Below are 22,131 nucleotides of genomic sequence, written 5' to 3' on the forward strand. Positions count from 1 at the left end.
ATGTATCCACAGTGTAATAATCAGAGGAGACTCCAAATATTATATATAATGTATCCACAGTGTAATAATCAGAGGAGACCCCAAATATTATATATAATGTATCCACAGAGTAATAATCAGAGGAGACCCCAAATATTATATATAATGTATCCACAGAGTAATAATCAGAGGAGACCCCAAATATTATATATATAATGTATCCACAGTGTAATAATCAGAGGAGACCCCAAATATGATATATAATGTATCCACAGTGTAATAATCAGAGGAGACCCCAAATATTATATATAATGTATCCACAGAGTAATAATTAGAGGAGACCCCAAATATTATATATAATGTATCCACAGTGTAATAATCAGAGGAGACCCCAAATATTATATATAATGTATCCACAGAGTAATAATCAGAGGAGACCCCAAATATTATATATAATGTATCCACAGAGTAATAATCAGAGACCCCAAATATTATATATATAATATATCCACAGAGTAATAATCAGAGGAGACCCCAAATATTATATATAATGTATCCACAGTGTAATAATCAGAGGAGACCCCAAATATTATATATAATGTATCCACAGTGTAATAATCAGAGGAGACCCCAAATATTATATATAATGTATCCACAGAGTAATAATCAGAGGAGACCCCAAATATTATATATAATGTATCCACAGTGTAATAATCAGAGGAGACCCCAAATATTATATATAATGTATCCACAGTGTAATAATCAGAGGATTCTCCAAATATTATATATAATGTATCCACAGTGTAATAATCAGGAGACCCCAAATATTATATATAATGTATCCACAGTGTAATAATCAGAGGAGACCCCAAATATTATATATAATGTATCCACAGTGTAATAATCAGAGGAGACACCAAATATTATATATAATGTATCCACAGTGTAATAATCAGAGGAGACCCCAAATATTATATATAATGTATCCACAGTGTAATAATCAGAGGAGTCCCCAAATATTATATATAATGTATCCACAGTGTAATAATCAGAGGAGACCCCAAATATTATATATAATGTATCCACCGTGTAATAATCAGAGGAGACCCCAAATATTATATATAATGTATCCACAGAGTAATAATCAGAGGAGACCCCAAATATTATATATATAATGTATCCACAGTGTAATAATCAGAGGAGACCCCAAATATTATATATATAATGTATCCACAGTGTAATAATCAGAGGAGACCCCAAATATTATATATAATGTATCCACAGTGTAATAATCAGGAGACCCCAAATATTATATATAATGTATCCTTGATAACCGTATAATAATAATAATTACTGTACATTATAACCGTATAATAATCAGGACAGGCTTTGCTCAGTGCTGCCACCTCCCTTACGTTGCTATTTTATCTGGTGTTGTAGTCGTGGCCGAGTGGTTAAGGCGATGGACTAGAAATACATTGCGGTCTCCCCGCGGAGGTTCAAATCCTGCCGACTACGACTCACGCTCAGCGTGTAATAAACCGTCATTATAATGTTATATCGCTCAGGTTAACCCCTGACGACCTAGGCCAGGACACATTCCTGAGATTTACGTTTTCTTTCAGTGAATCTTTATTATGGTGGCTCCTCCCCCCAGGTAATAACCTATAATCTGGTCACGTGTCTGCTGTGTATTGTAATCTATGATTGTATTAGAAAGTGAGGCAAGCGCGACACCTGCTGGCAGGAGCAGAGACCTGCATCCTAGAGGATGTGTGCAGCAACACGGAGCGTCATGTGGGAGAACAGTACCGGCGTCTGGGGGTCCCGGGATTAGATGGTCTTGGTGTAGGTGTAGGATGGTCCCGGTGTTAGTGGTCTTGGTGTAGGATGGTCCGGGATTAGATGGTCTTGGTGTAGAATGGTCCCGGGATTAGATGGTCTTGGTGTAGGATGGTCCCGGGATTAGATGGTCTTGGTGTAGGATGGTCCCGGGATTAGATGGTCTTGGTGTAGGATGGTCCCGGGATTAGATGGTCTTGGTGTAGGATGGTCCCGGGATTAGATGGTCTAGGTGTAGGATGGTCCCGGGATTAGATGGTCTTTGTGTAGGATGGTCCCGGGGTTAGTGGTCTTGGTGTCGGATATGGTGTCAGGTGGTCCCGGGGTTGGATGTATGGTCATGGTGTCAGGTGGTCCCCTGGCTGGATGGTCCTGGTGTCGGGTGCTCCAGTGGTTGGATGGTCCTGGTGTCTGGTGGTCCAGGGGTTGGATGGTCACGGTGTCAGGTGTTTCCGGGGTTGGATGGTCACGGTGTCGGGTGGTTCCGGGGTTGGATGGTCACGGGGTTGGATGGTCACGGTGTAGGATGGTCCCGGGGTTGGATGGTCGCGGTGTCGGGTGGTTCCGGGGTCGGATGGTCACGGTGTCGGGTGGTTCCGGGGTCGGATTGTCACGGTGTCGGGTGGTTCCGGGGTTGGATGGTCACGGTGTCGGGTGGTTCCGGGGTTGTATGGTCACGGTGTCGGGTGGTCTTGGTGTAGGATTGTCCCGGGGTTAGTGGTCTTGTAGGATGGTCCCAGGGTTAGCGACCCTGGTGTAGGATGGGCCCGTGGCTAGAGGTCTTGGTGTAGGACGGTCCCGGGGTTAGTGGTCTTGGTGTAGGACGGTCCCGGGATTAGAGGGTCTTGGTGTAGGATGGTCCCGGGGTTAGTGGTCTTGGTGTCGGATATGGTGTTAGGTGGTCCCGGGGTTGGATGTATGGTCATGGTGTCAGGTGGTCCCCTGGCTGGATGGTCCTGGTGTCGGGTGCTCCAGTGGTTGGATGGACCTGGTGTCGGGTGGTCCAGGGGTTGGATGGTCCTGGTGTCGGGTGGTCCAGGGGTTGGATGGTAGTGTGTCGGGTGGTCCCGGGGTTGGGTGGTCCCGGGGTTGGGTGGTCCCGGTGTCGGGTGGTCACGGTGTCGGGTGGTCACGGTGTCGGGTGGTTCCGGGGTTGGATGGTCACGGTGTCGGGTGGTTCCGGGGTTGGATGGTCACGGTGTCGGGTGGTCCGGGGTTGGATGGTTCCGGGGTTGGATGGTCACGGTGTCGGGTGGTCTTGGTGTAGGATTGTCCCGGGGTTAGTGGTCTTGTTGTAGGATGTTCCTGGTGTAGGACGGTCCCGGGGTTAGAGGTCTTGGTGTATGACGGTCCCGGGGTTAGAGGTCTTGGTGTAGGATGGTCCCGGGGTTAGCGGTCCTGGTGTAGGATGGTCCCGGGGTTAGCGGTCCTGGTGTAGGATGGTCCCGGGGTTAGCGGTCCTGGTGTAGGATGGTCCCAGGGTTAGCGGTCCTGGTGTAGGATGGTCCCGGAGTTAGCGGTCCTGGTGTAGGATGGTCCCGGGGTTAGCGGTCTTGGTGTAGGATGGTCCCGGGGGTTAGCGGTCTTGGTGTAGGATGGTCCCGGGGTTAGCGGTCTTGGTGTAGGATGGTCCCGGGATTAGATGGTCTTGGTGTAGGATGGTCCCGGGATTAGATGGTCTTGGTGTAGGATGGTCCCGGGATTAGATGGTCTTGGTGTAGGATGGTCCCGGGATTAGATGGTCTAGGTGTAGGATGGTCCCGGGATTAGATGGTCTTTGTGTAGGATGGTCCCGGGGTTAGTGGTCTTGGTGTCGGATATGGTGTCAGGTGGTCCCGGGGTTGGATGTATGGTCATGGTGTCAGGTGGTCCCCTGGCTGGATGGTCCTGGTGTCGGGTGCTCCAGTGGTTGGATGGTCCTGGTGTCTGGTGGTCCAGGGGTTGGATGGTCACGGTGTCAGGTGTTTCCGGGGTTGGATGGTCACGGTGTCGGGTTGTTCCGGGGTTGGATGGTCACGGTGTTGGATGGTCGCGGTGTCGGGTGGTTCCGGGGTTGGATGGTCACGGTGTCGGGTGGTTCCGGGGTTGGATGGTCACGGTGTCGGATTGTCACGGTGTCGGGTGGTTCCGGGGTTGGATGGTCACGGTGTCGGGTGGTTCCGGGGTTGTATGGTCACGGTGTCGGGTGGTCTTGGTGTAGGATTGTCCCGGGGTTAGTGGTCTTGTAGGATGGTCCCAGGGTTAGCGACCCTGGTGTAGGATGGTCCCGGGGCTAGAGGTCTTGGTGTAGGACGGTCCCGGGGTTAGTGGTCTTGGTGTAGGACGGTCCCGAGATTAGAGGGTCTTGGTGTAGGATGGTCCCGGGGTTAGTGGTCTTGGTGTCGGATATGGTGTTAGGTGGTCCCGGGGTTGGATGTATGGTCATGGTGTCAGGTGGTCCCCTGGCTGGATGGTCCTGGTGTCGGGTGCTCCAGTGGTTGGATGGACCTGGTGTCGGGTGGTCCAGGGGTTGGATGGTCCTGGTGTCGGGTGGTCCAGGGGTTGGATGGTAGTGTGTCGGGTGGTCCCGGGGTTGGGTGGTCCCGGGGTTGGGTGGTCCCGGTGTCGGGTGGTCCCGGTGTCGGGTGGTCACGGTGTCGGGTGGTCACGGTGTCGGGTGGTCACGGTGTCGGGTGGTCACGGTGTCGGGTGGTTCCGGGGTTGGATGGTCACGGTGTCGGGTGGTTCCGGGGTTGGATGGTCACGGTGTCGGGTGGTCCGGGGTTGGATGGTTCCGGGGTTGGATGGTTCCGGGGTTGGATGGTCACGGTGTCGGGTGGTCTTGGTGTAGGATTGTCCCGGAGTTAGTGGTCTTGTTGTAGGATGTTCCTGGTGTAGGACGGTCCCGGGGTTAGAGGTCTTGGTGTATGACGGTCCCGGGGTTAGAGGTCTTGGTGTAGGATGGTCCCGGGGTTAGCGGTCCTGGTGTAGGATGGTCCCGGGGTTAGCGGTCCTGGTGTAGGATGGTCCCGGGGTTAGCGGTCCTGGTGTAGGATGGTCCCAGGGTTAGCGGTCCTGGTGTAGGATGGTCCCGGGGTTAGCGGTCCTGGTGTAGGATGGTCCCGGGGTTAGCGGTCTTGGTGTAGGATGGTCCCGGGGGTTAGCGGTCTTGGTGTAGGATGGTCCCGGGGTTAGCGGTCTTGGTGTAGGATGGTCCCGGGGTTAGTGGTCTTGGTGTAGGATAGTCCCGGTGTCGGGTGGTTCCGGGGTTGGATGGTCACGGTGTCGGGTGGTTCCGGGGTTGGATGGTCACGGTGTCGGGTGGTACCGGGGTTGGATGGTCACGGTGTCTGGTGGTTCCGGGGTACGATGGTCACGGTGTCTGGTGGTTCCGGGGTACGATGGTCACGGTGTCGGGTGGTTCCGGGGTACGATGGTCACGGTGTCGGGTGGTTCCGGGGTACGATGGTCACGGTGTCGGGTGGTTCCGGGGTACGATGGTCACGTGTCGGGTGGTTCCGGGGTACGATGGTCACGGTGTCCGGTGGTTCCGGGGTACGATGGTCACGGTGTCGGGTGGTCTTGGTGTAGGATTGTCCTGGGGTTAGTGGTCTTGTTGTAGGATGTTCCTGGTGTAGGACGGTCCCGGAGTTAGTGGACTTGGTGTCGGGGTTGGATGGTCACGGTGTCGGGTGTTCTAGGGGTTGGATGGTCACGGTGTCGGGAGGTCTAGGGGTCGGATGGTCACGGTGTCGGGAGGTCTAGGGGTCGGATGGTCACGGTGTCGGGAGGTCTAGGGGTCGGATGGTCACGGTGTCGGGAGGTCTAGGGGCCGGATGGTCACGGTGTCGAGAGGTCTAGGGGCCGGATGGTCACGGTGTCGAGAGGTCTAGGGGCCGGATGGTCACGGTGTCGAGAGGTCTAGGGGCCGGATGGTCACGGTGTCGGGAGGTCTAGGGGTCGGATGGTCACGGTGTCGGGAGGTCTAGGGATCGGATGGTCACGGTGTCGGGAGGTCTAGGGATCGGATGGTCACGGTGTCGGGAGGTCTAGGGGTCGGATGGTCACGGTGTCGAGAGGTCTAGGGGCCGGATGGTCACGGTGTCGGGAGGTCTAGGGGTCGGATGGTCACGGTGTCGGGAGGTTTAGGGGTCGGATGGTCACGGTGTCGGGAGGTCTAGGGGTCGGATGTCACGTGTCGGGAGGTCTAGGGGTCAGATGGTCACGGTGTCGGGAGGTCTAGGGGTCGGATGGTCACGGTGTCGGGAGGTCTAGGGGTCGGATGGTCACGGTGTCGGGAGGTCTAGGGGTCGAATGGTCACGGTGTCAAGTGTTGTCGGAATTTGATGGTCATGGTATCGGTGAGGAAATGTCTGTTCCCATTATTAAGATTCTGGTTTCTGGGTGTGTCGGTTTTAACTTGAGCCTATCTCTTTGGTTTGGCCTTCTGCCCGTCAGGTGTGGATTAGTATTTAATCCCTCCTTCTTCCACCTCTCCCTTGCTTGTGATTCTCCTTTCTTCTGGTGTTCTGATCAAACTCCTGGCGTTCTCTACACTCCTAGCACTCGTGTACACTCACCTTGACTCGTCTCGTTTACCGATTTGGATTATCCGCTCCCGGCTGGTCCTGACCTTTGCTTTGTTTGATTAACCCTCGTTCTAGTTTTGGCCTTTCAGTTAACCCTCAGGCTGTCTGATTTCCAGCTCGGGTTTGCCTGCATTGCACCTCTTATCCAACACAGTACTCTGCTAAGACACCCTGGGTTCTAAGCAGTAAATACCATCCCTACTTAGAGTAGCCTAAGGCTGGATTCACACGAGCATATTACGTCCGTAATGGACGGAACATATTTCGGCTGCAAGTTGTGATCATGAAACCATGATTACGGTACGGGGCAATTGCCCCGCAGCAAGGCAGGGACTCCTAGCATCGTACATAACTATGAAGCTAGGAGCCCGGCTCCCTGCAGTGTGTTCGGTCCGGGACTGAAGGCCGAAATACGTTCCGTCCATTACGGACGTAACATGCTCGTGTGAATCCAGCGTTAGACTCTGTCGATAAGAGTGGTTACCGATTTGAGGTTGCGGTTTTTACGTGCACTCTCTCTCCTGGCAGACTCTGGAAAATTGTTCAGGTGGTCCCAGAGTTGGATGGTCGCGGCGTCGGGTGGTCCCAGAGTTGGATGGTCGCGGCGTCGGGTGGTCCCAGAGTTGGATGGTCGCGGCGTCGGGTGGTCCCAGAGTTGGATGGTCGCGGCGTCGGGTGGTCCCAGAGTTGGATGGTCGCGGCGTCGGGTGGTCCCAGAGTTGGATGGTCGCGGCGTCGGGTGGTCCCAGAGTTGGATGGTCGCGCCGTCGGGTGGTCCCAGAGTTGGATGGTCGCGCCGTCGGGTGGTCCCAGAGTTGGATGGTCGCGCCGTCGGGTGGTCCCAGAGTTGGATGGTCGCGGCGTCGGGTGGTCCCAGAGTTGGATGGTCGCGGCGTCGGGTGGTCCCAGAGTTGGATGGTCGCGGCGTCGGGTGGTCCCAGAGTTGGATGGTCGCGGCGTCGGGTGGCCCCAGAGTTGGATGGTCGCGGCGTCGGGTGGCCCCAGAGTTGGATGGTCGCGGCGTCGGGTGGTCCCAGAGTTGGATGGTCGCGGCGCCGGGTGATACACTTGTGCCGATGCTCTTCTATCAACTTCAAGAGGCTCTATCACCAGATTTTGCAACCCCTATCTGCTATTGCCTGTGATCGGCGCTGCAATGTAGATTACAGTAACGTTTTTATTTTTTAAAAATGAGCATTTTTGGCCAAGTTATGGCCATTTTTGTATTTATGCAAATGAGGCTTGCAAAAGTCCAACTAGGCGTGTTGAAAAGTAAAAGTACAACTGGGCGTGTATTATGTGCGTACATCGGGGCGTGTATTATGTGCGTACATCGGGGCGTGTATTATGTGCGTACATCGGGGCGTGTATTATGTGCGTACATCGGGGCGTGTATTATGTGCGTACATCGGGGCGTGTATTATGTGCGTACATCGGGGCGTGTATTATGTGCGTACATCGGGGCGTGTATTATGTGCGTACATCGGGGCGTGTTTACTACTTTTACTAGCTGGGCGTTGTGTATAGAAGTATCATCCACTTCTCTTCAGAACGCCCAGCTTCTGGCAGTGCAGATCTGTGACGTCACTCACAGGTCCTGCATCGTGTCAGACGAGCGAGGACACATCAGCACCAGAGGCTACAGATGATTCTGCATCAGCGTTTGCAGGTCAGTAGCTACATCGATTTATCTGCAAACGCTGATGCTGCTGCAGAATCATCTGTAGCCTCTGGTGCCGACACGATGCAGGACCTGTGAGTGACGTCACAGATCTGCACTGCCAGAAGCTGGGCGTTCTGAAGAGAAGTGGATGATACTTCTCGTCAGAACGCCCAGCTAGTAAAATGCTTGGCCAAAAATGCTCGTTTTTTAAAAATAGAAACGTTACTGAAATCTACATGGCAGCGCCGATCACATGCAATAGCAGATCGGGGTTGCAAAATCTGGTGACAGAGCCTCTTTCAGGGAGATGCAGAGTGTAAAATGAGCAGGGGCAAAATAATACACAAGCCCCACCCTCTGTTAGTCTGGCCACACCTCCAAAGCGTAGCACTCACTGGCAATGACTGTGGTATATGCTAGAGCTGAACTCTTCCTATAGGGGGCTCCACTGAGCATGAGACATAGAATACACAGAATGTGCCATCAATATCAGATACAGACCGGCGCCCGCTCCCTCACTCCCAGCGCTGACGTTCTCCGCATCATCCACAGCAAAAACATCAATTGGAGAGAATTAAAAACTTTACTTCCGGGCCAAATTATCACCAGATCACCCAGGATGTGTGAGACTCCACACTGGGCAAATCCACAGGGCGTAAACCTTCCTGACACACCCCCACATTAACAGTAGTCACCCTAAATAACAATCAAGGAAAGATCAGAGACAGCGCCCCTGCATGGTGGCAAGTGGTATTACAGGCGCTGCTTTTGGGAAGGACGTGAATGAGACCGGTCTTGGAAATAAGTGAATCCGCCGCTACGTCGGCCATATCCCCCAACACTTAGAGGGTCGTCCCGCCACCCCAATCATTGCGTTCTAGGAAGGAAACAAACACCCAAGTACCTCACAGCTAAGCCAGTGTGTCAGTTTTCACTGCCGTTCTGATATTTTATTCATAAACAAGAAAACTTGGGATCAACATTTATATAGGTCAGAGCAGGGGATTATGGGAGACCACAGTGACTATAAACGATAAGATAAATCCCTGGCAGATGATGAACCCTCTGATTATCAGGCGTTACAATGTGTCGGTGACTGGATGAGGGGATGACCCTCCTCTTCTGAAAGATCTTACAATAAATAACCAACAAGAGGCGCGCACAAGTGTCCCCCGCGGCCCGGCAGGGCGCACAAGAGTCCCCCGCGGCCCGGCAGGGCGCACAAGAGTCCCCCGCGGCCCGGCAGGGCGCACAAGAGTCCCCCGCGGCCCGGCAGGGCGCACAACAGTCCCCCGCGGCCCGGCAGGGCGCACAACAGTCCCCCGCGGCCCGGCAGGGATCTCAGTCGTCCTAATCTTCGTACGAAACAAATACAACACGCCGGATAAAACGTCCGTCCTGTTAATAAAGCTCCAGGACCTCGATGGCGTATCGTCCATGGCTCCGCGGCCGCCGCTGCACATTCTGTAATTCGGATAAACTTCCTTCTATCTTGTTCAACTCAGAGAAAAATTTCATCTGGGAGAAAGAAAACAGAGATTGTGATCAGACGGCGTCTCCGCAGCGCAGTCACATGACCCGACATACGCCTATCACGTGACATAACTAGGCGGGGTCACACTATAGAGCTTACCAGACGTAAATAAATACACTTATGTCACTGTTGCGGTCAGTGAATGGAAACAATCAATGCTGTAGTGGTTGAAAACTTCCTAATTACATAGATGTGGGTTTGTTACAATGTATCAGTGTAGGGAAGAGCCATCAGCCTGCAGTTTAGGAAAGGAGAAAATCTGTGCTGCTGTGCTCAGCACATAGAAGAGCCTACACAGTAAAGCATTGCATCCAGCCTGTTAACTCTGCTTGCTGTCAGTGAATGGTAATTAGAAAGTTGTAGAACTTCTTTTTATAATGGGAGGATGAAAGGGAGGATGAAAGGGAGGATGGAAGGGAGGATGGAAGGGAGGATGGAAGGGAGGATGGAAGGGAGGATGGAAGGGAGGATGGAAGGGAGGATGGAAGGGAGGATGGAAGGGAGGATGGAAGGGAGGATGGAAGGGAGGATGGAAGGGAGGATGGAAGGGAGGATGGAAGGGAGGATGGAAGGGAGGATGGAAGGGAGGATGGAAGGGAGGATGGAAGGGAGGATGGAAGGGAGGATGGAAGGGAGGATGGAAGGGAGGATGGAAGGGAGGATGGAAGGGAGGATGGAAGGGAGGATGGAAGGGAGGATGGAAGGGAGGATGGAAGGGAGGATGGAAGGGAGGATGGAAGGGAGGATGGAAGGGAGGATGGAAGGGAGGATGGAAGGGAGGATGGAAGGGAGGATGGAAGGGAGGATGGAAGGGAGGATGGAAGGGAGGATGGAAAGGAGTCAGCAAATCCTCACCACAAACAAGACAACTTTACTCCTCTCCCCCCCCCACTCACAAGGGTCAAATCTATTGCTCCTTATCAGCCATTTTGTTATAGCGCGGATGACTGTAGGACAGGTGAATACAATCTATTGCTCTCTGTTATCAGACAGGTCAGGCTGGGGGAGGATGACTGTAGGACAGGTGAATACAATCTATTGTTCTCTGTTATCAGACAGGTCAGGCTGGGGGAGGATGACTGTAGGACAGGTGAATACAATCTATTGTTCTCTGTTATCAGACATGTCAGGCTGGGGGAGAATGACTGTAGGACAGGTGAATATAATCTATTGTTCTCTGTTATCAGACATGTCAGGCTGGGAGAGGATGACTGTAGGACAGGTGAATACAATCTATTGTTCTCTGTTATCAGACAGGTCAGGCTGGGGGAGGATGACTGTAGGACAGGTGAATACAATCTATTGTTCTCTGTTATCAGACATGTCAGGCTGGGGGAGAATGACTGTAGGACAGGTGAATACAATCTATTGTTCTCTGTTATCAGACATGTCAGGCTGGGAGAGGATGACTGTAGGACAGGTGAATACAATCTATTGTTCTCTGTTATCAGACATGTCAGGCTGGGAGAGGATGACTGTAGGACAGGTGAATACAATCTATTGTTCTCTGTTATCAGACAGGTCAGGCTGGGGGAGGATGACTGTAGGACAGGTGAATACAATCTATTGTTCTCTGTTATCAGACATGTCAGGCTGGGGGAGAATGACTGTAGGACAGGTGAATACAATCTATTGTTCTCTGTTATCAGACATGTCAGGCTGGGAGAGGATGACTGTAGGACAGGTGAATACAATCTATTGTTCTCTGTTATCAGACATGTCAGGCTGGGAGAGGATGACTGTAGGACAGGTGAATACAATCTATTGTTCTCTGTTATCAGACATGTCAGGCTGGGGGAGGATGACTGTAGGACAGGGGAATACCATCTATTGTTCTGGGTTATCAGACATGTCAGGCTGGGGGAGGATGACTGTAGGACAGGTGAATACAATCTATTGTTCTCTGTTATCAGACATGTCAGGCAGTGTCCTGGTGTTACTGACCTGGGCTCTCACAAACTTCTGTAGGGTGCGTAGCAGGGGTTTAGCTTTGGGCAGCAGAACCAACACAGTGAAATGGGCATCAAGAATCAGATTCATCCAATCTAAGATCTGGGGAGAAGAACATGGAGGGAGCAAACGTTACATTGTATAGATCATAGACCAAAACCAGTGTAACGAGCATCCCAGCTGAGGAAAGAATGCAATACAGGGGTATCTGATAATCCAGAATCTCAGCAGTCCTATAGACTCCTATGTCTGTCTAATAATCCAGCAGCCATCAGGTGCCATTAATGCCGGATTACCTGCGTGACGGACAGCCGCTCCTGTCCCGGGAGGTTCAGCGTGACGTTCTCGCTGCATTTCTGGTACAGGTAATAGAGGTAACTCAGGAGGATCTGCGGAGGAAGTCAGAATAATCAGACACCGCAGAGAACGAGGCAGAACATGGAGGGCGACGCGGAGCGCTACCTACAATGACTTGTTCAGAGGCCACGTCCTTCAGATGAGGCAGGAGGAAGGTCTCGCTGAACGGGGAGGTGAGAACAGAGTTTCTGGACACGGGTATTAAGGAAATAAGCGGAGAACGTGAAACCATCGTCAGCCAGCGCCTGGAAAGGAGGGACACGAAGAATACTAGATCTGTCAACAGCAGGATGCACAGGGCAAAGCCAGCCGGAAATACGGTGACGAGGTTGATGAGAACGTAACGCTGGACATGCAGTGCCCCCAGAAGTAACATTACTCTAAGACGGAGGCACTTCTTCCTACAGAGAAGGATACAGGAGGACGGCGCGCCTTAAGCTGACTGGGGAGCCCTGCGTCTCCGGCATGATCTTGTCCAACATCTGGACGTCACAGCTGTCCTCCTCTACAACGGGGCTGCTGAAGCCGTTCTGTACCACCGGCGCGGGCTCCTGCTCCATCGCCTCCTCGGGGGGATTTGGGGGTTCGTTCACATGGACATAAGACGCTGCAGACTTTGTGTCCATGACGGTGTTACTGAGGATTTCCTCATCGACACTGAAGGATCAAAACACGTTAAAAGATTCATCACTGCAACTTTTTAACAGACTTCACAAAATCTCTGCTTGCCGTCAGTGATCGCAAACTTTCTTTATATTCAGAGGCTCACACAGCTAAGGGTTCGTTACAATGCATTAGTGTAGGAAAAAAGCTACCGGCCTGGAGAACAGGACAGGAGAGATTGGTGCTGTGATTAACTTACAGAATAGTCTAAACTGATACATTGTAACAAACCCTCAGATGAGTCAGTAGGAAAATAAAAAAGTCTGAATAAATAGATCATAAACGTTTCCATTCATTGACAGCACTTACGTGAGGAACATCTTTAAACACGCGCAGAGGACGCCTTCCGGGACGTCTACAAACTGCTCCAGGCACAGCTGCAATGTGTGGACGTCCTGCTTCTCCAGGCAGAGGGTCATCAAATCCGGGCACAAGCTGCAAAAACAACAGTGTAGTGACGCACTCAGGACATTACCATACTACAACTCCGCAGTGCATCATGGGATGCAAAATTTTGGATGCAGCTCTGGGTGTGACTGGAGTATAATCAGTGGTATAATCCCCCCAACTGCGCCCCTGGTGTTGGGTACCTGTAGGACAACATGCCGGACTCTATGAGTTTAATGAAGGAGCTCTGCGGGTAGAACCTGGACTCTGTCTTGCAGCGAGTTACGAGTCCCTGCGTTACGCTGCTGACGGTGGTCTGAAGGTGCGCCAGCTCCTCGCTCATCCAGACGCGCTGCACCAGGGAAGGGATCTGAGACTCGGGGGTCGTCTGAAAAGCAAAGAGATGATTAACACACGGTACAGACCACCAGCACCTGGAAGAAGCGGCCCACCCGGACTACAACTCCTACCGGGATATTGGAGAGAATCTCCATGAACGAGCTCTTCTCCTCACTGCTGGCCGGGGGTCGTCTTCTTCTAGGCTGGAAAACACAAGACAGAAATCAGAGGGGGACATAGGACACCCAAAGAAAACCGGCAGCTGTCATGTAGGCGATAGACGCAGCCGCTCTCCTGTCCTCTCTTACCTACACCGATACATTGTAACAACCCATCAGCTGTGTGAGCAGGACTAGATGAGGATGGAAACAAGGCACGTTCTCGATCAGTGATCACGTCCACCGGGGGCCTGTGAGGTCACGGCCCGCCCTCTAGCCTCCAATGACGGCACGTCCCCCCCCCCCCCCAGCTCTGCCTGATATGTGAATGTATCTATCCGCAGCCACGTCAGACACGTTCCGCTGCCGTTTTTCCTCGTAGATGATCCCATCACTGGTGTAGTGCAGTACCGGCACTTCTATTATGAGGCAGCAGTGCATCATGGGATACGGCAGCCATGGTTAAGTAGTTATGGACTTACCGTCCTCCTGGGTGCGGTCGCTTTGGGTTGTTCACTTTTTCCGGTTAACGCTTCCCAGTTCACTATGGAGACGGCGTCGCCGGCTGAGAGAGAGAGGTGCAGAGGTTACACACAGCGGGTACCAGGGGGGAGGACTAACCACACAAGGAACGGAACTATTAACTGGTTAAGGACACGGACAATTTTGGCCTCGAGAACCGAACTATTTCTTGATATTTCCCTCTCTGCGTTCCGGCGCTCATAACTCATGTCTTGCACGACGCCGCTGTACGAGACGGTTGTTTGCGGGACGAGTTGTACTTCGTGTACGTGACATTTTTTGGTACATTTACATGGTTTCATTTCTATACATTTTTATTTTGGCAAAAATGTTGAAAAACAATAAAAATAATGCAGTTCAGCTACAGATTTTTTTTTTACACAGATCATAAATAACGTTTTACGTTTATTGTACAGGTCGTTACGGTCGCGGCGATACCAAGTCTGCCCATATTATGTCATGCATACCAGGGATAGCCATTCATCACATCACAGGGATTTCCCCCTTCTCACTTTAGCTTTGAATGGCGCCAGTGGCGTAGCTATAGGGGTCGCGGCGGTTGCGACCGGGCCCCTAAGCCTGGGGGGCCCACGTGCTCCCATTGCCATACAGCATGCTTGTTAAATTAATTTTCTGGGCCGTGAAGCCGACACTTCCTGGTTATGGTGTACCATGTGACCGTGTTGTCACGTGACACGTCTTCTACCCAGTGCAGTGGAGAGCCGGTGCGGAGGACTCCAGGTGAGCTGCAGAGTCTGTAATGTATTGTGATGTGTTGGCTTGTAATGTATTGTGTTGAATTGTAATGTATTGTGTTGTGGTGAGTTGCCTTATAATGTATTGTAATGTAATGTATTGTGTTGTGTGCTGATTGCGGTGGAGAGGGGCCCATTAAATTACAGCCCCCCCTCCTCTCTCCACTGCTAACTGCACAATACATTACACACTGTGGGTCGCGTCCCCCTGGTGTGAAGACCTCCGGGGGGTCACGAGTCACTCACCGGAGTCCCGGTTCCATTCAATGCTGGAGCAAGGAGCTGACGTCTCCTTGATCCAGCATTCACTGTGCCCTGAGCGGCTCGACGTAGCCTGGCGGGATGTAGCGACATCATTGCGCCTGCCTGCGCGGAGTCACCCATAGCACAGACCGGAGGAGGCGAAGGATCCTCCAACCGGCGTGAGAACGAGGATAGGTAAGTAATTATGCTATTTTTATATTATGCACATATGGGGGCATTACACTGTATGGGGGGCTGATATGGCATGGGGGGGCATTATACTGCATGGGAAACAGTATAATGTATGTGGGCAGCTATGTGGGGCATTATACTCTGGGGGCTGATATGGGGAGCAGTATACTGTGTGGGGGCATTATGCTATGGGGGCTGTTGGGCAAGGCGTCTGGGCATAGGCGCGCACAGGGGTCTGATGATGGTGGTGTTGAGGAGGGGGGCCCCAATCTGAATTCTTGTACCCGGGCCCATGAGCCTTTAGCTACGCCCCTGAATGCAGCCATCAGCTTTGGTTTGTCTTCGGACTGCTGCTGTGTATTACAGCCGTCATCGTGGCGCGCGGACACCGGCTGTCACACAGGACGAGAACACTCATCCTGATAGAGCCAAGTACCCGCCGCTGAGGACGAGTATTCCTGTCCTGTGTCGGCAACCGGTTACTACTACATGGCAGCAAGGTTGACCGCAAGCACAAGGCTGACTACACGATCCCACAGCCTCTAACAATGTACCAGCCCAGACATGAGCTAAACAGCCAGGACTCCAGACCGTTACAGTGTACCAGTGCAGGGAAAATGTAACAAACTATCAGGATGTTGCTGATGTATTTACCCCAGAGAACCATCTAGACTGGTACAGTGTAACAAAAACTCAGCTGTGAGAAGTATTCACTTAGGATGGTTTATCTGCCTCTGGATATAAATTGGTTTCTATTCAATAACAGCAAGCAGAGATCCTGAATATGGTGAGTAAGTAACGCAAAGTACACACGTGAGCGCAGAGAGGGAGGATCAGCCGAACGATCTCAACTATCCTGTCACGAAGAGTAAACGTCCACGTCACCGATCCGGCCGGACCGGGAGGTGAATATACACACAATGTCTCCATAATACGGAGGCCTCAGCCACGTTACCTGATTTGTGGGTTCCTTTGCCGAGTGCAGACGCCAGACAGGACGGCTCGCAGGTGTAGCGCAGCACCAGTAAGGAGGTTCCGTGTGGGATGTAAAGCTTACTGTCGTGTGTCCAGAGCTGGAAGGAAAGTGCAAGCATGACCAACAGACTCGCATGACCCCGCACGCACCTCCCCGACTAAGGCCGCATTCACACCGCCGTTTTCAGGACACTGAAGTTCTATGGGAGTACTGTGAAAACCGGCAGTCAAAAAAAAAAAGGGACATGTGACGGCCAGACGGCTCCCATAGAACTCAATGGATCCGTTTTTACCGGCCGGTTTTCATGAATCAATCCTTGTCACGGCCGGTAAAAGCGGATCCTGGACGAGGACTCCCTGCACACTGAGCCAGGGAAGCCCCTGACCACTGTCCATATATGAACAGTGCTGTCAGGGGCTTTCAACTATGGAGTCCCCGGCCAGCCGCAAAGCAAGATCTCAGGCCGGGGACTCCTGTCTTGGGAAAGCCCTTGACGTCACTGTCCATATATGGACAGTGGTGCCAGGGGCGCCCTCTGACCCCATGTAGATAGCACCCCTCCATGTAGATAGCTACAGTGGCACCCAGTAGATGGCGCCACTGTAGCTCCCTGTAGGAGCGGTATCACTGGCAGCCAGAACCTGCTCTGGCCGGGGATTCCGCTCCTGGAGAAGCCCCCAGCGTCACGATCCATATATGGACAGTGACATCAAGGGTTTACTCCTGGAGCGGAATCCCTGGCCCGCTCTGGCAGGGGATTCCGCTCAGACGTCACTGTCCATATATGGATGGTGACGCCAGGGGCTACTCAAGGAGCGGAATCCCTGGCCAGAGCGGGGTCTGACCGCCGGGGATTCTGCTCCTACAAGATGGCCTACAAGGGGACGTGCGGCACTATCTACACTGTGGTGTTTTCAGGGGGTTGGGACGAAAAATAACAAACTGACAAATTAAATTCTTTTTTTTTTTTTTTTTTAACGGCCATGATAAACGGGCAGACGGACTGGAAAGGGATGAAAAGTAGGAGACACTGATGCAACACGGCCGTGAAATACTGACGGCTGGTCCGTTTTTAATGGCCATTTTTGTGTGACTGCAGCGGTGACTTCCAACTACACAACACGCACTGACCGGGATGACCACCAGGGGGCACTGCCTGCATTACCAGCTGTGACCTCATTACCTGCGTCCATGTTTTCTGGGTGAACTCCTTGTTATCCTGTAACGTCTGGAAAGTCGTGTTCCATATACAGAGACGATCTGTGAGCAGAGAGGGGGGAAACGGGACGTCAGAGCGGAGCCCCCCACAAAACGTATTACAATGAATGAGGAGTGTGCGCCACCTCCAGGCGAGGAGGAGTACTCCCAGTAGTCATGTCACATGACCAGATGCCGGATTACAGGAGGTTTACAGCAGTGTACATAGCTGGGGGTGTAGTGTGGAGCGCTCATTACCTCTCTGCTGTGCGGCGCAGGGCGTGAGTGTCGCTATATAGGAGTCATCTAGTACGATTAACGCTCCGGCGTCCGCAGGCTCCGGCAGCTGGAGGAGAGGAGACACCACAAGCTCCGCCTCCACCTCCGGGTCACATGGTGCCAGGGAAATCTCAGAATGACGCACGTGTCCGCTGGAAACTGTGGGAAGGGAAGCGGTTATCGCAATGACGGATGTCAAGCCCCCACCCGCCACACCGGCCCGATCCATTACTTACACAAGATCATTAGAGACGCCATCTTGTTTTTCAGAGTTGCCGAAAAATCCAACACTCTGGAGCCGTCTGTGGCCGGCGGTAGGCTCCACCTCTGACAGGCGCTGAACGCAGGACGCCACGTGTACACGAACCAATCCGGATGCTGCAGAGAGCGACAGTTCCATCAAGTACGGCCCACAGGCTGCGGGAAGACGACGGAAGATTAAAAACTCACCTTCTCTGTAATGAATAGTAACACCGGCTGCTCGCCCTCCAGGAACGCCCGCGACCACCTACAGGGAGAGAGGAGACGTTACAGCGTGCCCTGCCGCACTACAACTCCCAGCCTCCCATCAATTGTATCTGTTACTGGGAGGCAGCCAACAGTCGCCTACAGGGGGCAGTCACTCCCGGAGCGACCAACCTGCCCAAGACTGGAGCCCGTCCCTGGTAACACCGGCAGTAGTGCCCCCCACGGTCAGAGGCTGCCCCACCCCTAACACTCAGACACGACTTACGTGATCTTCTCGTCCTCCGTCACAACCGTCTCGATTTCTTGCTGTGGATCCGCAAGCAAAGCGTCCAAAAAGCGAAGCGCTCCTCCCCGAAACAAGATGAAAGGCTCAGCGCCCGGGAGGCTGTGGACCCGACAAACGTCAGCGGAGAGCTGCAGAGGGGGAAGGAACGACGTGAGCGGAGACGTCCAACACCCGGGGGTAAGGGGGGGGCGCCGCAACGTTTTATAGCGGATCAATCCAGTGTGATCGCCCCTCTCCCACGACCGGCTCGGAGGTGAATGGAAACCGCGGGGAGAGCGCTCTGCTGCCTCTGACCGTGATGGAAAAACTGCACATCCAGAAAACCAGCCTGACCCAATACTTCTCGCAGCTGAGGGTTTGTTGCTATGTATCAGCACAGTTAAATTGCAACAGTCTGGAGACCGGGTGGTTTATCTCAGGATTGTCTAGACAGGATACAATTGTAACAAACACTCAGCTGTGAGGAGTATTCCATCTGTACAGGTTATTCAGCATCTGGATGTAAACAATAACATGAACAGTTCTATTCACTGACAGCAAGCAGAGCCTCATTGTGTGAACCACCGTTTCATAAAAATGTTCCATCTCACCGATAAACACAAGGTAAATTATCCTGGCAGAGCGCCCAGCACACGCTGCCGATATAAAGACGTACCGTCGCTTTAAAGGCTTTATCAAAATTGGCGTCATCGTCTTTCCAGACCCGGAGGACCTGAGGAGAGAACACGAGTGATGACATCACAGCCCAATATATCCCGTCCCCCTCCCCCACATACACCCAGGATACAACGCTGCTGCCACGGTAACACTCACCTTCTCGTCATGTACGACCACATACTCCCCGCTGCCGTGATTGTAAACCGCCGGACACGTGATGCGCTGACCCTGTCTGACCGCCCAACTACCCAGCGGCCTCTGGTCCGACACCTGAAAGAGAGAACCCGTCACATGTGACATGCTGACCCTCCCCACAGAAGTGTCAGCGCCCCCTCCTCATAACAAGACCCAAACACCACCCACAACCCCCCCGCCTCCTACCACGACCCCCCCGTCTCCTACCACCACGACGCCCCACCGCCTCCTACCACCACGACCCCCCCGTCTCCTACCACCACGACCCCCCCCCGTCTCCTACCACCACGACCCCCCCCGTCTCCTACCACCACGACGACCCCCCGCCTCCTACCACCACGACCCACCTGCCTCCTACCACGACGAGCCCCCCCGTCTCCTACCACGACGAGCCCCCCCGTCTCCTACCACGACGACCCTGCCCCCCGTCTCCTACCACGACGACCCTGCCCCCCGTCTCCTACCACGACGAGCCCCCCGTCTCCTACCACGACGAGCCCCCCGTCTCCTACCACGACGAGCCCCCCGTCTCCTACCACGACGACCCTCCCCGACGTCTCCTACCACGACGACCCTCCCCGACGTCTCCTACCACGACGACCCTCCCCGACGTCTCCTACCACGACGACGACCCCCGACGTCTCCTACCACGACGACCCTCCCCGACGTCTCCTACCACGACGACCCTCCCCCCGACGTCTCCTACCACGACGACCCTCCCCCCGACGTCTCCTACCACGACGACCCTCCCCCCGACGTCTCCTACCACGACGACCCTCCCCCCGACGTCTCCTACCACGACGACCCTCCCCCCGACGTCTCCTACCACGACGACCCTCCCCCCGACGTCTCCTACCACGACGACCCTCCCCCCGACGTCTCCTACCACGACGACCCTCCCCCCGACGTCTCCTACCACGACGACCCTCCCCCCGACGTCTCCTACCACGACGACCCTCCCCCCGACGTCTCCTACCACGACGACCCTCCCCCGACGTCTCCTACCACGACGACCCTCCCCCCGACGTCTCCTACCACGACGACCCTCCCCCCGACGTCTCCTACCACGACGACCCTCCCCCCGACGTCTCCTACCACGACGACCCTCCCCCCGACGTCTCCTACCACGACGACCCTCCCCCCGACGTCTCCTACCACGACGACCCTCCCCCCGACGTCTCCTACCACGACGACCCTCCCCCCGACGTCTCCTACCACGACGACCCTCCCCCCGACGTCTCCTACCACGACGACCCTCCCCCCGACGTCTCCTACCACGACGACCCTCCCCCCGACGTCTCCTACCACGACGACCCTCCCCCCGACGTCTCCTACCACGACGACCCTCCCCCCGACGTCTCCTACCACGACGACCCTCCCCCCGACGTCTCCTACCACGACGACCCTCCCCCCGACGTCTCCTACCACGACGACCCTCCCCCCGACGTCTCCTACCACGACGACCCTCCCCCCGACGTCTCCTACCACGACGACCCTCCCCCCGACGTCTCCTACCACGACGACCCTCCCCCCGACGTCTCCTACCACGACGACCCTCCCCCCGACGACCCTCCCCCCGACGTCTCCTACCACGACGACCCTCCCCCCGACGTCTCCTACCACGACGACCCTCCCCCCGACGTCTCCTACCACGACGACCCTCCCCCCGACGTCTCCTACCACGACGACCCTCCCCCCGACGTCTCCTACCACGACGACCCTCCCCCCGACGTCTCCTACCACGACGACCCTCCCCCCGACGTCTCCTACCACGACGACCCTCCCCCCGTCTCCTACCACGACGACCCTCCCCCCGTCTCCTACCACGACGACCCTCCCCCCGTCTCCTACCACGACGACCCTCCCCCCGTCTCCTACCACGACGACCCTCCCCCCCGTCTCCTACCACGACGACCCTCCCCCCGTCTCCTACCACGACGACCCTCCCCCCGTCTCCTACCACGACGACCCTCCCCCCGTCTCCTACCACGACGACCCTCCCCCCGTCTCCTACCACGACGACCCTCCCCCGTCTCCTACCACGACGACCCTCCCCCCGTCTCCTACCACGACGACCCTCCCCCCGTCTCCTACCACGACGACCCTCCCCCCGTCTCCTACCACGACGACCCTCCCCCCGTCTCCTACCACGACGACCCTCCCCCCGTCTCCTACCACGACGACCCTCCCCCCGTCTCCTACCACGACGAGCCCCCCCGTCTCCTACCACGACGACCCCCGCACAGTACATTTACCGCACACTGGACCCCGCCGTGCCTCTACCGCACAGGTCCGCGGGGCTCGCCGGCTCTTCTCACACACGTGGGTCTCAGCACCCGCTCTTTACCTTATATAAAGTCACGGTCCGGCCGCTGTCTGTCACCAGCACCGTGTCTCGCTCCGCAGCCTCCTCCACCCCCTGCAGCCCGTCCTGCTGCTGCTGCTGCCGCCTAACCCCCGTCCCGGAGAGCAGCCCGCACAACGTGAACTCCTCACACAACGCCGCCATCTTGGCAGCCGCACGGCAGTGACGTCACTACTAAATGAACGAGATCGGGCCGGAAGGCTGTCATAGAGTGCGGAACAACAGCGGCCACTGGCGGCCGGGGCAGGAGACGACACCCTTATAGCGGGGACCACCAAACCTGAACTAGACTGCCGAAATAGGGCACAGTAGGAGAGCTGTCTGAAGCGACAAATCAGGATGCTGCTTTCATTTTATAAAGAGCCTCTAAAAACAACAGCGAGAATCTGATTGGTTATTATGGGACCCAATGAAAGTTAATGGATAAAGGCAAGCTGGAATCTCATTGGTTGATATAGACCTCAACAGTACTGGGGCCTAAGATGGAATCTTATTGGTTGCTATGGAGCCTAAACTGGAATCTGATTGGTTGCACTTTGCAGTAGTTTGGATCGCT

At 54.3% G+C, this 22,131-nt stretch overlaps 1 protein-coding gene across 1 annotated transcript; it reads right to left on the minus strand.

The window, feature by feature from the left end:
* Positions 1-8,974: 8,974 nt before the first annotated feature.
* NOL11 (nucleolar protein 11) lies at positions 8,975-21,865 on the minus strand. Its single transcript, XM_075846941.1, has 18 exons — positions 21,558-21,865; positions 19,172-19,285; positions 19,014-19,070; positions 18,338-18,486; positions 18,055-18,112; positions 17,841-17,982; positions 17,584-17,763; positions 17,312-17,388; positions 16,108-16,225; positions 13,923-14,005; positions 13,414-13,485; positions 13,147-13,331; positions 12,866-12,991; positions 12,311-12,550; positions 12,003-12,081; positions 11,833-11,925; positions 11,531-11,638; positions 8,975-9,570 (listed from the first exon to the last, which is right to left on the minus strand). The coding sequence occupies exons 1-18, from the start codon at positions 21,717-21,719 to the stop codon at positions 9,454-9,456; spliced, it is 2,160 nt and encodes a 719-aa protein (XP_075703056.1). The 5' UTR covers positions 21,720-21,865; the 3' UTR covers positions 8,975-9,453.
* Between the last annotated feature and the right edge of the window lie 266 nt (positions 21,866-22,131).

Source organism: Rhinoderma darwinii, chromosome 13 (genome assembly GCF_050947455.1).
Source record: "Rhinoderma darwinii isolate aRhiDar2 chromosome 13, aRhiDar2.hap1, whole genome shotgun sequence".
NCBI lineage: Eukaryota > Metazoa > Chordata > Amphibia > Anura > Rhinodermatidae > Rhinoderma > Rhinoderma darwinii.